At 41.2% G+C, this 17,345-nt stretch overlaps 1 protein-coding gene across 1 annotated transcript; it reads left to right on the top strand.

Moving 5' to 3' along the window:
* Positions 1 to 1,043: 1,043 nt before the first annotated feature.
* LOC117529116 (serine/threonine-protein kinase Nek2-like) lies at positions 1,044 to 9,339 on the top strand. Its single transcript, XM_034191815.1, has 6 exons — positions 1,044 to 1,228; positions 1,342 to 1,579; positions 2,932 to 3,014; positions 3,102 to 3,288; positions 3,763 to 3,961; positions 9,308 to 9,339. The coding sequence occupies exons 1-6, from the start codon at positions 1,044 to 1,046 to the stop codon at positions 9,337 to 9,339; spliced, it is 924 nt and encodes a 307-aa protein (XP_034047706.1).
* Positions 9,340 to 17,345: the final 8,006 nt, after the last annotated feature.

Below are 17,345 nucleotides of genomic sequence, written 5' to 3'. Positions count from 1 at the left end.
TTTTTTCATTTGATTTTGAAATAAACCACAATGGAAATAAGCGTTTTCATTTTCTTGTGTCAACCATGTATTTTTAACATATTTACAATTATATTATGTACTTACATTGAACTTAAAATCACTCACTACATTTACGCCTTTAATATATAGATGACTTACCGCCCCTGGCTAGAATGGCGAGTGTGTCCAGAACATAGTCAGTAACACCCATTCGTCTGTTTTTGCAGTGTTCAACCTTGACCCAAAATACATTAACATAACAAACAGCAAATGTCAGCTCTCCACAATTTCTCTGTGATTGAAGTTCCATGCACAGTTGCTGTAAGCAGGTGCTTTTAATTTGACAAACAAATACAGTGGCAGAAGACATAAAAAACACTACACATTTCACTCGTAGTACCAACATGAAACTGAAGTCACTCATGGTAACAGCAACATGAGACTTAACTAAAATGGCTAAACTAATTATGCTACAAAAACACAATGAATCAATAATTCTAACAACACTGTTAAACTAACATAAACCACAGTAACATTTAAAACCTCGAAACCCTGAACTCCAAAGGCGCATTGCAGCACAATGTGCATTTTTATTAGAAAGCCAAGATTGCTAATTTCTCCACAAATTTTAGTCATGTCAACTTTCCGTTGATACAGGGTTCATCAAATGGCAGATATCAGCTCTCCCTGGTTTGTGTGTGATTGAAGCTATACACACACACACACACACAAGCTACTCGGCTATTGCAATGGGAAAGTGAGGTCAAACCTTGAACTTGTTCTGTGTAGAATATATACTGTGACAGGAAGCTTGCGCCATATTTTCAATTCCAATATGGTGTCTGAAAATTGTCATTTTCTGTTGTTTACTTTTTGCGTGGCCATTTTTTTTTTTTTTTGCACTTATTAACAAAAAGAGGTAATAATCTTAATGAATGCTGAAATATTGTATTTTATTTTGGAAATGATTTGACTTTTACTGTCTGTAATAAACCTATATATAAACCTAGATCCTGGCTTGCAAGGTGGTGAGCTTCAGGGACATGTCCACACGTCAACATGACAGGCTCCTCCAAGAGGTGGCGCTCTTGAAGAAGTTCAACCACCCAAACATTGTACAATGTTATGATCAGTTCTTAAACAAGAATAAGAAACAGGTCTACATTATGATGGAGTACTGTGAGAGTGGAGATCTGTCTCGCCTCATCGAACATGCCATCAAGAAAGGGTAAGTATGTCATCCTTGATTTGTCTTGGGATCTTTCCATCACATGTACCATCATTTCAGGATACGCCATGTTGTCATGTCTGAAGGATTAAGTTGTCTCTTTGTCCCAACAGAAAGTCAATAAAAGAAGAATTCATTCTTCAGGTTTTGGTGCAACTTGCCTCAGCACTGAAGCACTGCCACAGACGTCCTGATGGGAGTGTTGTGCTGCACCAGGACCTGAAGCCAGAAAATGTTTTCCTCCAAAAGAACCTCACCGTCAAGCTCGGTGATTTTGGGCTGGCAGAGATCCTTCCCACCAAGAACGACTGTTCACAGTCAACAGCTGGGACTCCACTGTACATGTCTCCAGTAAGTCATTTTTCTTTTCTTTTTCTTTTTGAACTACCTTCTTATGAGGGTAAATATCAGAGGTTTACAAGTGTGGGTCAATGCAGAGCACAAAGGGATCTCTCTCAGTCACAGTGGTCGTTTCTACACCAGGAGTCACCAACCCTGTTCCTGGAGATGACCTACCCTGCCTTGTTTTCCAACTCTTCCTGCTCCAGCCACTGCTGATTAACTCAGTCAGGTTTGCTCGGACAAACAGGAGCTCGGAAACATCAGACTTGAAACAGCTGGTTGCAGCAGGTACACACGGAAAACATGCAGGTCAGGTGATCTCCAGCTGTAGTGTTGGTGACCCCTGATCTACACCTTTAAACATGACTGTGGGTGGAGACATTTGAGGTTGTTTCATCATCAGGTTAACACTCGTGCTGAGGAAGGTCCATTTGTGCTCCTAAAGTCTGGAATTTCTCTGTCAGAAAAGACAAAATTCAAACAGTGATATTTACAACACAAAGTGTTTTTTTATACCATAATTTCCAGACTATAAGTCGCAACTTTTTTCACACGCTTTGAACACTGCAGTTTAAACAATGATGCAGCTAATTTATGGATTTCTACAGGCTTTCTCGTAAGTGGAAATGCCTCAGCTGATGCTGTCCATTACTTGGCTGAAAGCTGCGGTCCTCATGCAGTGTAAATTCACACACACTATAAATATAAAGTCTTACCTCTTTGTTGAAGTGGATTCCTCAATACGTCCTGAAGAAAATGATGTCTGAAAATACTTTAATTCCTTGTTGTGGCTGAAGAAAAGTCCCGGGAAATTTGCGCCACAGTTGTGCCTCTGTCAGATCAGTCAGGGGAGCTTTCTCTACCCCCCACCCCCCACCGTGTCTCTGTCTTTGCGCCACAAGTTGAAAAAGTCACAGCGCCTCATTAACGTCTCATTTGCCACAGACGCCAGGCGATCCTGACTGTACACAATGAAATTACCTCATGATCCACAAAGAAAAAAAAGTAAAATTACTCAGTTGTCAGTGTGGAGCAGAGAAACCGAACAACACCATGTGCACGCTGGATGACGTGATCGCCAATATTTACGTGTAACACCAGGAAAAAAAGCATTTATGGTACTATTTAATTTAAAAGTTAAAAAATCTTTCTGTTTAACATCTTTCTGTGTAAATATCTCATGTTACAACGTGGAGACCCGCAGCTCAAACACTATTTATGTACAATTGTTTTTTCTTTTTAAAATTGGTGGGGGCGGCTTATTGTCATGGGCGCTCTATAGTCTGGGAATTACGGTATATGAGGACAATCTCACCCATAATTGTGGACATCGTCTAAACTTTTTGTTGTTGTTTCTCCAGGAAAAAACAAATGGCAAAGTTTACAACGAGAAGTCGGACATCTGGTCTCTGGGGTGTCTGATTTACTACCTGTGTGCCTTAAAGTAAGACCTGAAACACACTTGAGCTGATTTTACAGATTGTGTTGAAAGTAAATCCGAATAATTTTTGTTGAATTTCTACTCTTTTAGGCATCCATTTAGTGATGATGGAGGAAAAAATCTCTCAGACCACATCAACAGTGGGAAGTTCAAAAGAATCCCGTCCTGCTATTCGGACAAGCTGGACTCCCTCATCAGGGACATGCTGCAAATCTGTGTGAGTCACACGTTCATCTACTCTGCTGCTATTTCAGACATTTCTTGTCCGTCCTCTACGGTGATCTGATGGATGTGGTGAGAGGTACGAGTGCTGATTCATTCAAATGTAGCAATGCTTGTGGCCTGGTGAAATGTGGGCGTGTCCACTTGGCCTTCTCCAGCCAATGGGCTTCTCGAACCTCATGCATAAAGAAACAAAGCAAATGGCCAAAATGTTGAAGTAGTGGGCTGGAATTTACATTTAGAAGATTTTTTTAAATATCTTACAGCACATCTGCATGTTGTGTGAGTCCAGATGTTTTATGTGATGTCTTTCTGTGTGTTTGCAAAAGTTGTATAAAATAATCCCTCAGTCTGATCATCACTTTCTGTCATGTTGAGGCTCAGATATCATCACTGTGTAGAAAAGTGACATTTTAAATATGTTTTATTTGTGCGTCCACCTGCTCTTTTGGTTTTGTTGATCTCATAGGTTTAAGGAAAAAAGTGGTCATGTGCATTGATGCAAGATCTTGTTCTTCTCTCTTTCTAGGAGGACTTGAGGTCCTCAGCTGAGGACATCCTCAGCAGATGCCTGCAGACTGAGAAGGCTGCTGAGGAAAAAAGATCACACAGTCCTGATCAGCCGCCTGCAGACGTCAGGCCCAAAGAGGAGGAAGTCCAGAAACCTCCAAAGAGAAAACGGAAGCTGGAGTCTGACCACAGTCAAAAATCGAAGCGGAGGCGGAAAGGTGAGCGTTTCCACCAACAACCAAGGAGGTTTTATCTTCAAGGTCAACTGCTTCAACTGAACTCATTTATATGGTGCTTTTCCATCTATATAGAAGCTCAAAGCACAATGTTTTCGACGCCCTGCGAGTGAAGTGAGGGAAGAGCGCCGCCCTGCAAAATCAAGTGATTTTCCCTCACAATTGGTGTTCACAGGCTGTCGCAGCCCTGCAGTGACATGGGACCCTTAACATCTTAGTTTAGAAACATACTCATTGTTAAAAAAAAAATAATGATTTAAAAAGATCTTACATTTACTTTCATTGCAGACAGTATGAACCCAAGACATTTCATATTTTGTGCACTCAGCTTCATTTAATTTGTTCATATTCATCCATTCTCACATTTAAGGCCTGCAACATGTTCCAAAATGGATGGATATTTGGGGCAATTCATTTGAATGATTAAATCATCACTTTTACAGTCAGTTTTCTTGTGAAAAGTCAGGGGATGGACACATGAACATTTAAAGACAAATCCAGTCTGGGACCATGTCTTGGTGCTGCACATCTCCACACCCACAACACCGTGGAACCCCCTGAGTCCAGGCCCGGCGCCAGAAAAAAAATATTAAGGGGGCGATGAGTTTATCACAGGGGGTGGGGTCCCCCCCCCCCCAAAAAAAGTGCGCACCGGAGGGGACGTGCCTCTAAGCGTGCGTAATGCATTGGGTGCGCTCCTGGAAAGCTCGTGTATTTAGGCTACACCGTTGTAAGAGACTAACTGAGTAAGAGTAAAGAGTGATGACTATCTTTTTATTATTATTTGAACGTATAGACCCTCGGTCAAGTGATCTCCTGCATACCACAAAACCAAACCAACTGATCTGAGAAACGACACGAGACAGTAGATTAACCCCACATACAGCCCTCCATCACAAGCGCAAACACAGCGCAATTGGGCATGACAGTCACACAACGGGTCAAAGATAAACCTTTCATGTTGATATATTTACAACAATACATAACTTTTTATCTTACCATAAAAGTCCATATCTTAACATAAAATTGTGTGGAAACTGGATGCTAGCCTACCTCAGTGGACTCAGGATCCTTGTCCTCTGCTGCACTGACAAGCGCAACCCTCGAGGGCCTTTTACACTGAATACGTCAGATGCGTCAAAAATCAGTCTAAAAAGCATTATTTTCAATGAGACGCGTTGCTTTTTAGATGCGTCAGATGCGTCGCGTCAAAGGCCGAGCTAAACCGACGCATCTGACGGGAGCGCGCACTGCCGCTTGTCGGCAGGCTGACACGGTCAAAGTTCAATCCAATCCAATTTTCGATGCTCTGAGCTGTGATGTACCTTCGCGTTGTCCAATAGGAACGACGCGTCGGGCCAAAACACGGAAGACTAGTGGCAGAAACAACTGATCTGTACAAAATGGATCCATGTAGAAACCACTGATCTGTGCAAAAAATTTCTGATTACTGTTTAAAAATGTTTAGAACACTTGTAATTAAAATAGCTAAATAAATCAATAAATGGTTCTTTAGAAACCTTTCATCTGTAAATTAAAACCACCTGTTATTTCAGATTCGATAATTTCTTGTTTAATATAAGGACATTTATTTTTAGACAAAATAACATGGAAATTTGTACTTTTTTTTAAGTCTGGTAGATTATTTATATCTCATTTCAACCAGAAAAACAGACACTGTAAATAAATCCAAATGTTTATTATAAATGCAACAGGAAATAATTTAACAATGACTGCAGTGATTGTAAAGTAGGATTTCTGTGACATAAACCTCATGATGATTTTTTTTTAATGGTCATTTCAACTTGTAATTTCGCCAAAATATGTAATTGACTTTAATGTTATCAGGACAGAGTCATTTATAAAATATCAATTTGAGCACAATAAGTGGAGAGCTTCTACTTGTGCAAATGTCTTTTGACTTTGATTTCGTGGACATTTTTAATGATCCGTTCATTTATTGTTAAAATATAAAATGAAACAGCTTTTTAAAAAATAATAAAATAGTTGCTGTTGAAAGAGCCTTTTATTTAGAAGCAGGTGATGTTCTGCTGGATTCTGGGGACCAGATGAAGGTCTCTTCTGCAGCTTTGAACTCTGGTGGTTTTGCTGAAGACACTTTTGTCCTATTTTGAAGAGCAGAGATGTTTTCTTTCGACTGGACTTCGTGGTGTTCAGCTCATCAATGGAAGTTTGGTTGTCTGCACAGCAGATGTTCCTGATTGGGAAAAATAAAAATATTTCTTTAAATATAAAGAAACACTAAACAGTTTATATATAAAAAAGGAAAAAAACAAGGAAAAAACAACGATGGAACAAATGCCCCCAAAAATAAGTTATTTAAAGTTGAGCTTTTGTGGTGTCTGAAAAAAGCTGTAGCTTTATTTGGTAAAAATAAAAAAGACTGAACCAATTACACATTAAAGCATTCACTCAGATCACTGTGCTAAAAGGCTATGTTAACGTTAGCCGATCATTAAACCTTCGCAGCAGTTAAGTAAACGTCACGTTTTATTTTTACATTATTCTCACCTCACTAAAGCTGCAGAACTAACCTCCATTGGGCAAACTGGGACTTCGCATATATCCATAAAGTGGGAGATTTCGGACTGAGTGGGTTTGCTCCATCACCCCGGCTGCCTGCCTCGGTCTGCCCAGGAATGATGCCTGAAGGCCGGCTTCTCCGTGCAGGTCTGCTCGCTGTCGCGGTTCGATCGATATCCCACCAAGTTGTCAGTCCTCCCTCGGTCGGCGTCACTCCGAAAAGTAGCTGAAAAAAAGCTTCTCCCAGCAGGGTGATGGGAGAATCGTTCTACTGCTGTTTTTTTAAAGCTTTTTTGTGGTTCAGGCGACGCAAATTCAAGTTGGCGATCGCTGAACTTTTCAGGTTGTGGAAACGGCCAGAGTGTGATGTGGCAAGCTCTGCCCCCTTGCCACTTCCGAAGCGACACATCTGATGGCATGTGTCGGATGCGTCGACGGATTGGGACATGTTGACGGATTGGCTTAAAGTCTTCAGTGTGAGAGGCCCTTCAACCTATCAAATTGCTTGAACACAGACACACGCCATATCCGTTTGTTTTAAAATTAATTACTTTAGTTAATTAATTTGGTTTATTTGTTAAATACGACATAATATTGAATAACTAATATTCTGCTATATTTTCCAGTATTTCTTTTTCTTTCTTTTTTATTTTTATTTTTTGATAACGCTCACATCCGAGGGGGCATCGCCCCCAAACGGGTCCGCCTGAGTCCTTCATGGTGCACAAACAAAAGAATACTAAATACATACCCTGAAAGACTCCTGCATCTTTCATTATATTGTATTTTCATCCTGTTTTAAATCAAAGTTATTTTAAACTCTTATTTATTGAATATTTTACGGCCATGAATTCAAACATTAATGAAATCACTGCCCAAATATGTAAAAAAATACTGAAATAAAATCTCAGTAAAAACTGTCTTTCAGACAGTAACACCAACTCTTCCTGGTCATACTTTTCCAAAAACATTTAAAGTTGTGCGAGTTTCTCCGCCAGTTCACCAGTTCCCTGCGTATTCAACTTCAGGGAACACTCTATTCAGCGAGACATTTTCACCTTCCTCCATGATGACAGACTTAGAGAAAAGGCTAAAAACAATTCTAAAATGAAGCACAGCAGCACAGACTCTGTTGGACCTGTTCACCATTTCCACATCCACACTGTGAAAGTCCATCAAGAACACCTAATTGTAAATGTAAAAGTTCCTCTCTTCCCATTCAATCCAACACACCAGCCGACATGGACCTGGACGTCCCCAATGTGACGTCACTGAAATCAATATTTCTTGCAGGCTGTCAAATCTGACCGTTAAAAAGGTGAAATCAGGCTGAACGTCTCATGTTTATGGCTAAATATCTCAGGGCACATGGCACCAAAAATAACACAATTTTGTGATTGTGGTTTGAAGATAAACAGTTTCTCACTGATCCTTTTGAATGATGAGAAGTCAACAGACAGCCCAGTCTCACACCTTTTTTTTCTTGCTGCCACCATGAAATGAGTCACATTTTCATGACGTGTTTTTTTAATTTTATTTTACTCTTTCTAATCCTACCCCTTCCCCAAACTCTAACCCGAAACATAACCGCCACAGACTCCAAATTTCATGATACCATCATGAAATGAATTTGGGATACCAGCAGGAAAATGTGGCGCTTTTCATGACGGTATCCCAAACTAATAAATTAATGTAGTTTTCATGATGCTATCATGAACTGGTGTGAGATTGGGTTGAAACAGAACAGTTGATACAGTTTTTATTTTAATGTGTGTATAAATTTTGTACTTTTGGACTTTAGGACCAACAGGAAAACCATCTCGTGGACCATGAGTTGGTGTGATCCACCAAAGAGTCCATGTGTGAGGTGACCATCATCGACCCTCACACCGACCATCTACCTTCACGAGATGTTCCTTTTGGTTGAGGACACACTTCACCCTTCCATTATGTTCTGCACTACTCCCTGTTTTTGTTGGTTTTAAGGGACACAGTAATAAATCATTTATTTTTACACTTTCTGTGTGGATGACTGTTTACATTTTGGGTTCTATTTCACACAAATCACAACAAAAGCATTTTACTTCAATAGTATGGATCCACAACATCAACACATTTCCATTTTTCCCCCTCAGGTCAGATTTGTACTGGGTGCAGGTTTTAAATAAAAAACCTGATCTGAGCATCAGACAGGCAACAGGAAAGCTTCACACACAGTTTGAGAGAGAGGAGGGAGGGAGATGTTAGTCTGACTGTCTGTGTACATATCAGTGGTGGATCCAGAAAATTTTTCCTGCAGGTGCTATGAAATCAGGGCTCATGTGTCACGGTGGCTCTCTACTACACCTCTGCCACGTTCACAGGTACACACACACATACACACACATCATCTATGACTGTCACTGTCGACATACAGAATTAAGATAATCACACACAAAATTAGGCTGCTGTTCAATACAAATATCCAAAGAGCTGCACATGTAGCCTGTAGCCTATGGAGGAAAAAATGCGAACAGCAGACAGAGAAGAAAATCTTTCACCTGCCATTGATGTCTTCATAACAGCACCATGTGCCTGTTGTTGTCGTTACAAAGAAAAGCATCAATGGTTTGTTTGCTGTCCAGGGCAAAGCTCAGAGAGGTAAGACAGGACAACACGGTGAAGAGATTTAAAAATGAACATAAGAATTTTTAAATGAACCCTAAAATATACAGGCAGCAAATGAAGTGCAGCCAATACATGAAATACATGATCTTGCTTTTGAGTTCCTATTTGGAAACACAGGTAATTTCTACCTGCCCGGCGTTTCCGCCTGACGCACCTCCACCAGTGCCGGTGGGGTAACTGCAGGGTCATCAGCCGGGAGCCACCCTTCATTGATGTTTCGCTCCATTAATCCCGGAACATCTCACGGTGGTGGAGCAACGGCAGGGACGTCTCCCTACCGCCCCCTGCAGCCACCCCTAGGACCCCTCTTTCCCCCACGACCTATCCTTCCTACGCAACCACAGCCAGAAGCTGGCTCTTTCCGCCTCCTCTGCCAGCTCCCTACATGCCCTCTTCAGCCTTGTTCCAGACACTCCGATCTTCCTAAGGAGGCGCTGAGTGGATGTTCCGATGAACCCCCTACAGCCAACCTCCACGGGATAGATAACTGCGGACCATCCCGCTTCCCGACACTCCGCTACCAAGTCGGTGTATTTATCTCTCTTCCTTTCACAGGCAGCCTCCATTCCTCCCTCCCAAGGGACCGTTAACTCCACCAAAATCACAGACTTAACGTCGGCGGACCACAGCACAACATCTGGCCTCAAAGAGGTGGTAACAATCTCTGGGGGGAACTTAAGCTGCCTATCGAGATCCACCCTCAAATTCCAGCTACATCCAGGTGTTAGCAGTGACCTTGTCCTCTGAGCAACAGGTTGGACTCCAGCCCCTTGTCTAACAAAGTTGATAAAAGTCCAAGACGTAGGAGGAAGCTCTTTAATTACCTCCGTTCTCTGCACTTCAAGGACTTCTGCCAGCTTCCGCAGAACCAAATCGTGCCGCCACCTATACCTACCCTGCGCCAGAGCTGTCTTGCAACTAGACAGGATATGTTGGAGGCTTGGGTTTGGGACATTACAGAGCTGACAGCTTTCCTCCAAGCCATACCACAGACTCACATTGCTTGGGCTGGGGAGGGTATCATACGTGGCCCGAATGAGGAAGCTAAGCCTTGCTTGGGGCATCTTCCACACCTCGGACCAATTGATGGTCCTACTGACAACTCCTTCCCATGTTGTCCATTGCCCTTGCCGCGACTGGCTGAGGGCCTTGATCTTATATTTCTCCTCCTCATGCCTGACCACCTCCTCAATCACCAACCCTTTCTTCTCCTTTCTTGTAGCCTTGGACCAAAACTTGGGGGCTATTCCCCACCCCAAGCCTGCTCTCCCTGACTGTATCCTACCCACCACTTCTTTATGCTCAAGCCTGCTGATGGCCTGGTTAACAGCCTCCTCAGCCTTCCACTTGCGTCCTGTTCGTACTGGCACCTTGCTGTTTTTTACGAGTGGATCGGCTGATTCTCTCAACTCCAGAACAAGCCTGGCCTTCTCTTGCCTGTAGCCTAGATTAATAGACTTCAGTGGCAGCTGCAACACAGTCTTCCCAAACAGGGCAACGTCGGAGAGACTTCGAGGTAGCCCAAGCCACTTGCGTATAAAGGTATTGGCTTTTGCATCCATCTTCATTACCACAGATGAAGTGATCTCGCACAGCTTCAGAGGCCACATCAACCGCTGGAAGAGGGTGAACTGATAACACCAGACTTTCAGCTTCCCTGGGAGGTGGCACTTGTCAATCCTCTCCAGCCCATCCGTAAGCTGCTGCAAAATGACGGCAGGCATGTGAGTATCAGACAACTCCGCCGTATACAGCCTTCCCAGACTGCGGACTGGTTGGTCAACCAACAACGGGATCTTTCCTCCATCCACTGTAAAGGAGATACGGTCGTTCCTAACTCCCTTCCGGATCGACAAACTGCGGGACTTCGCTGGCTTGATCCTCATTCTCGCCCATCTGAGGAGTTCTTCAAACCTCCTTAAAAACCTAACAGTACATGACGCTGTTTGCAGTAGGCTAGTTACATCATCCATGTAACTTTGCAGAGCTGGTAGCCGTTGTCCTGACCCCGTTTTTAACCCTCGCCCCATCTGCCTACTGCCAATCAGGATCACCTCAAAAGCTGCCGTGAAAATGATGGGGGAAATTGAGCATCCCATTGCGATGCCCTTCTCAAGCTGTTGCCAATTGGTAGTAATACCCTGTGTGGCATAACAAACTTGCAAAGAGTTAAAGTAATTGGATACCAGCTTCTGAATACAAGATGGAATATGAAAAAATTCCAAGGCAAAAGCAATGAGCTGATGAGGGACCGAACCATAGGCATTTTCCAGATCCAGCCAGACAACGTGCAGATCGCGCTTCTCCCGCTTGGCTGACTGAATCTGGTTCCAAATCATAGCTGAATGCTCCACACAACCTGGAAAACCAGGAATGCCTGCCTTTTGACAACTGGTGTCAATGTAGTTATTTTCTAAGAGATAAGAGATAAATGCAGTGGCATTTTGAATCAACTGCAGATGCGAAAGTAGCGACTGACTGACTCCCACATGAAATGAATTACAATAATCCAGCTGAGATGAAATAAAAGCATGGATCACTGTCTCAAAGTGATGCCTAAACAGAAAAGATTTCACAGTTGCTAACCGATGTAGATGATAAAAACTGGACTTAACCACAGCTTTAATTTGGTTGTACAATTTAAGATCACTGTCCACATTAAAACCAAGATCTATAATAACAGGTCTAAAATAAATCTCCAAGGGTCCTAAGGCAACAAAGGAGGACTCACAGGGGCCACTGAGTCCAAACATCATCAACTCAGTTTTCATTAAAATTTAAAAAGTTCAAGGCCAACCAAGATATAATGTCATCTAGGCATAGCAGGAGCTGTTTTATGGAGCTGACATCCTTCTGTCCTAAGGGAAGATAAATTTGGCAATCATCATCATAACATTGAAATGACATCCCATGCCATCTAAAGATGGAATCCAGAGTCACTAAATGAAAAAAGCAGTTACCCTACAGTTGAACCCTGTGGAATGCCACATAACAACAAAGCAGATGATTCAGAACCATGAATATGCACAGAAAAGGTTCTGTTTACCAAGTAAGACTGAAACCATTCAGGTGCAGTGCCACCGATGCCAACTAAGTGATGAAATCGAGATAATAAAATGTTATGGTCCACTGTATCAAAGGCAGCAGTTAAATCAAGCAAAAACAAAACAACGTGGTTCAGTGGCGGCTGGTGAAAAACAGTCTTGGTGGGGCTGCTGTGCCAATAGATTCCCTTGCCTTGTCCAGTACAGGCATTCAAGTGAACATTCATAAAATTACTACAATTCCACAATAATCATTTCATGTCCTTCTCAAAATCAGCAGTTTTACAGATAAAGTTAACCATTTACAGCTATATTAGGCCCCATTTCTACTTTGGAAAGGAACAGTATCAAATACAACACTCAAGTTCTTGAGCAAAGAACATTTCACCATTTGACACCAATTACACACATAGTACACCAAACTGTACTGAACTGCCATTATCTTCAGACAAACAGATCCTGGGGTTCACAATGACACCGACCTTAACAAAATAGAAAATATCACCAAATTTACACTCTTTCAAAATATGGAAAAATTCTTCAATTGACAAAAGAACATTATGTACATACGACAATGTTCACACCACCTTCAGAGAGAGAGAGAGAGAAAATGTTTGTGTGTGAGAGAGTGTGCGAGTGAGAGAGACAGTGTGAGAGTGAGTGAGAGTGTGAGAGTGAGTGTGTGTGTGAGAGTGAGAGATAGAGTGTGTGTGTGTGTGAGAGAGAGAGAGAGAGCGAGAGAAAATTAAGGTAATATTTTGCATGAACATTAATGAGTGGAATGAAGGCAAACTAAAGAAGCTTGAAAAACTTAAATAACTTGACTAACTAATAACACCAAAACCTTTAAATTAAATTGGTTAAAATTAATTAACAGTGTAGAGGACAAAGCAAATTAAGTATATAAAAGCACTTAATTAAATGCGTTGCTAAACTTGGGTTTGTCTGACTATAAGTGTCTTGTGTGAACTCAGTGGCTGAGTTAGAATTTCTTTAAAAAACATGCAAATTGCTATTTTAGGCTTTTGTTTTGTTTTTAAACTGAGCAAATAATTTGTTTTAGAGTGTGGAATACTCCAAAGAATATTTCACTTCTGTGGACTGATCCTCATAACGTGTAAAGTGAAATCAAAATACCAGCATGGCTGCAGCTTTGAACACTGTTACAAACAGCCCCGGCCTCCCCTATTACCATTATAACTGGTCTGCTGTCCCAATAAAGATCACAGCTTTGATCCCCTAAAACAAACAAATCTTAAATTTTCACCCTCGTTTCCACACCAGGAGCAACATTCGGGAATAAATCCGAGCAGCTCGTCAGCTCACCTGAAGAGGTGGACGCGCTCCTTTCCATCCGCGCAGATCAGCAGCCTCCGTGACGTGTGCGCGCTGACAGTGTGAATGAAGCCTGACACGGTTTATAACGAGTCAGACAAACGTCTCTCCTCCAACCGGGATGTGCAATTGTCATTAAACCACGAGAAAGATCTGATGTGCGCACCTCCAAAAGGATCCCCGCCAAACTTTGGTGTCATTGATTTGATGAGTTTTGTCCCGTTTTAAACCTCCGAAGAGTTCTTCAACTTACTCCAGCAAAACACACGGAGACAAAATAAAAATAAATAAATATAACCCAAACGTCGTCGTCACCATCATCTCTTCCTGACTGACTGACAGCTGCAGCGTCACGTGTATCACTGACTGTAATCTCACGTTCCTGCATTTTTGTAGTAAGGGCTAAAATTCCGGCGCCCCAAAGCCATTAATTTTGGCAATGCTGATTTGCCAAGTATTTATTAATTTTCCCTAGCAACTACATACAATTGGTTATTTCGCTGCACTTCAAGGGCGCTTTGAATCATCGCCCAAGACTAGGAATGATACGTTTTCTGCTTCTGTTGGTGGAAATGCACTGTTGAATGAGAGTCAGTTGGAGGAAGTGTTGTTTTAATCATTCATATTACATGTAGGCACATACTACTAAGTAAAACTGACATTGATAATACTTTTTAAATATATATTATGATTTTTCATTTTCCACATCTAGGAGGGCAACGCCCGAGCGCCCCCTATGGGCCAGCCGCCACTGACGTGGTTACAAGAAGCTTCAAGCATTGAGTTACATTTTACTGACATGGGCGTGAAAAAAATCTCAGGAAACCAATTTTTTGGTATCTTTTTCATTTTTGTGGCATTATTAGCAGAAAATAGTTGGCTTTCGATCTATAACCTTTCTGTCTTCATGAAAATATGTTGTTATTTAAAAAGTACTGATATATGGTGAAAATCACATGAAACTGCTGTTTTTTGAGATGAAAATTTCAGACAGTGCCACCTATTTTGTCCTGTTATACATTTTCTATTTATATAGACACCCAAAACGTTTGCATGGAACTCACAAACCATATTTGAAATTTCAAAACTCCAGTTTTTAGGTATTCCATTACAATTTGTCTCAGAAAATCATTGCAAAATGACAAACAAGCAAAGATGAAAATCACAACAAAATTATAAATAAAAATAAATAATAAAATTTTTGATATGTCACACAAACATTGTGAACATAATATTTTAATACACAAAATAATCTTTTTTTATCTATTGGTAAATACAGTGTGCTTATGTCACAAAGTAGACAGCCAGCCAAATCAAATCAAATCAATTTTATTTATATAGCGCCAAATCACAACAAACAGCTGCCCCAAGGCGCTTTATATTGTAAGGCAAGGCCATACAATAATTACGGAAAAACCCCAACGATCAAAACGACCCCCTGTGAGCAAGCACTTGGCGACAGTGGGAAGGAAAAACTCCCTTTTAACAGGAAGAAACCTCCAGCAGAACCAGGCTCAGGGAGGGGCAGTCTTCTGCTGGGACTGGTTGGGGCTGAGGGAGAGAACCAGGAAAAAGACATGCTGTGGAGGGGAGCAGAGATCGATCACTAATGATTAAATGCAGAGTGGTGCATACAGAGCAAAAAGAGAAAGAAACACTCAGTGCATCATGGGAACCCCCCAGCAGTCTAAGTCTATAGCAGCATAACTAAGGGATGGTTCAGGGTCACCTGATCAGCCTTAACTATAAGCTTTAGCAAAAAGGAAAGTTTTAAGCCTAATCTTAAAAGTAGAGAGGGTGTCTGTCTCCCTGATCTGAATTGGGAGCTGGTTCCAGAGGAGAGGAGCCTGAAAGCTGAAGGCTCTGCCTCCCATTCTACTCTTAAAAACCCTAGGAACTACAAGTAAGCCTGCAGTCTGAGAGCGAAGCGCTCTATTGGGGTGATATGGTACTATGAGGTCCCTAAGATAAGATGGGACCTGATTATTCAAAACCTTATAAGTAAGAAGAAGAATTTTAAATTCTATTCTAGAATTAACAGGAAGCCAATGAAGAGAGGCCAAAACGGGTGAGATATGCTCTCTCCTTCTAGTCCCCGTCAGTACTCTAGCTGCAGCATTTTGAATTAACTGAAGGCTTTTCAGGGAACTTTTAGGACAACCTGATAATAATGAATTACAATAGTCCAGCCTAGAGGAAATAAATGCATGAATTAGTTTTTCAGCATCACTCTGAGACAAGACCTTTCTAATTTTAGAGATATTGCGCAAATGCAAAAAAGCAGTCCTACATATTTGTTTAATATGCGCATTGAAGGACATGTCCTGATCAAAAATGACTCCAAGATTTCTCACAGTATTACTAGAGGTCAGGGTAATGCCATCCAGAGTAAGGATCTGGTTAGACACCATGTTTCTAAGATTTGTGGGGCCAAGTACAATAACTTCAGTTTTATCTGAGTTTAAAAGCAGGAAATTAGAGGTCATCCATGTCTTTATGTCTGTAAGACAATCCTGCAGTTTAGCTAATTGGTGTGTGTCCTCTGGCTTCATGGATAGATAAAGCTGGGTATCATCTGCGTAACAATGAAAATTTAAGCAATGCTGTCTAATAATACTGCCTAAGGGAAGCATGTATAAAGTGAATAAAATTGGTCCTAGCACAGAACCTTGTGGAACTCCATAATTAACCTTAGTCTGTGAAGAAGATTCCCCATTTACATGAACAAATTGTAATCTATTAGATAAATATGATTCAAACCACTGCAGCGCAGTGCCTTTAATACCTATGGCATGCTCTAATCTCTGTAATAAAATTTTATTGTCAACAGTATCAAAAGCAGCACTGATGTCTAACAGGACAAGCACAGAGATGAGTCCACTGTCTGAGGCCATAAGAAGATCATTTGTAACCTTCTAAATTCTAAAAACCTGACTGAAACTCTTCAAATAGACCATTCCTCTGCAGATGATCAGTTAGCTGTTTTACAACTACCCTTTCAAGAATTTTTGAGAGAAAAGGAAGGTTGGAGATTGGCCTATAATTAGCTAAGCTAGCTGGGTCAAGTGATGGCTTTTTAAGTAATGGTTTAATTACTGCCACCTTAAAAGCCTGTGGTACATAGCCAGCTAATAAAGATAGATTGATCATATTTAAGATCGAAGCATTAATAAATGGTAGGGCTTCCTTGAGCAGCCTGGTAGGAATGGGGTCTAATAGACATGTTGATGGATTGGAGGAAGTAACTAATGAAAATAACTTAGACAGAACAATCGGAGAGAAACAGTCTAACCAAATACCTGCATCACTGAAAGCAACCAAAGATAACGATATGTCTTTGGGATGGTTATAAGTAATTTTTTCTCTAATAGTTAAAGTTTTATTAGCAAAGAAAGTCATGAAGTCATTACTAGTTAAAGTTAAAGGAATACTCGGCTCAATAGAGCTCTGACTCTGTCAGCCTGGCTACAGTGCTGAAAAGAAACCTGGGGTTGTTCTTATTTTCTTCAATTAGTGATGAGTAGTAAGATGTCCTAGCTTTACGGAGGGCTTTTTTATAGAGCAACAGACTCTTTTTCCAGGCTAAGTGAAGATCTTCTAAATTAGTGAGATGCCATTTCCTCTCCAACTTACGGGTTATCTGCTTTAAGCTGCAAGTTTGTGAGTTATACCACGGAGTCAGGCACTTCTGATTTAAGGTTCTCTTTTTCAGAGGAGCTACAGCATCCAAAGTTGTCTTCAATGAGGATGTAAAACTATTGACGAGATACTCTATC

This window comes from Thalassophryne amazonica, chromosome 17 (genome assembly GCF_902500255.1).
Source record: "Thalassophryne amazonica chromosome 17, fThaAma1.1, whole genome shotgun sequence".
Lineage (NCBI taxonomy): Eukaryota > Metazoa > Chordata > Actinopteri > Batrachoidiformes > Batrachoididae > Thalassophryne > Thalassophryne amazonica.
The sequence above is the reverse complement of the archived record's forward strand: the minus strand, read 5'-3'. Positions and strand labels throughout refer to the sequence as shown.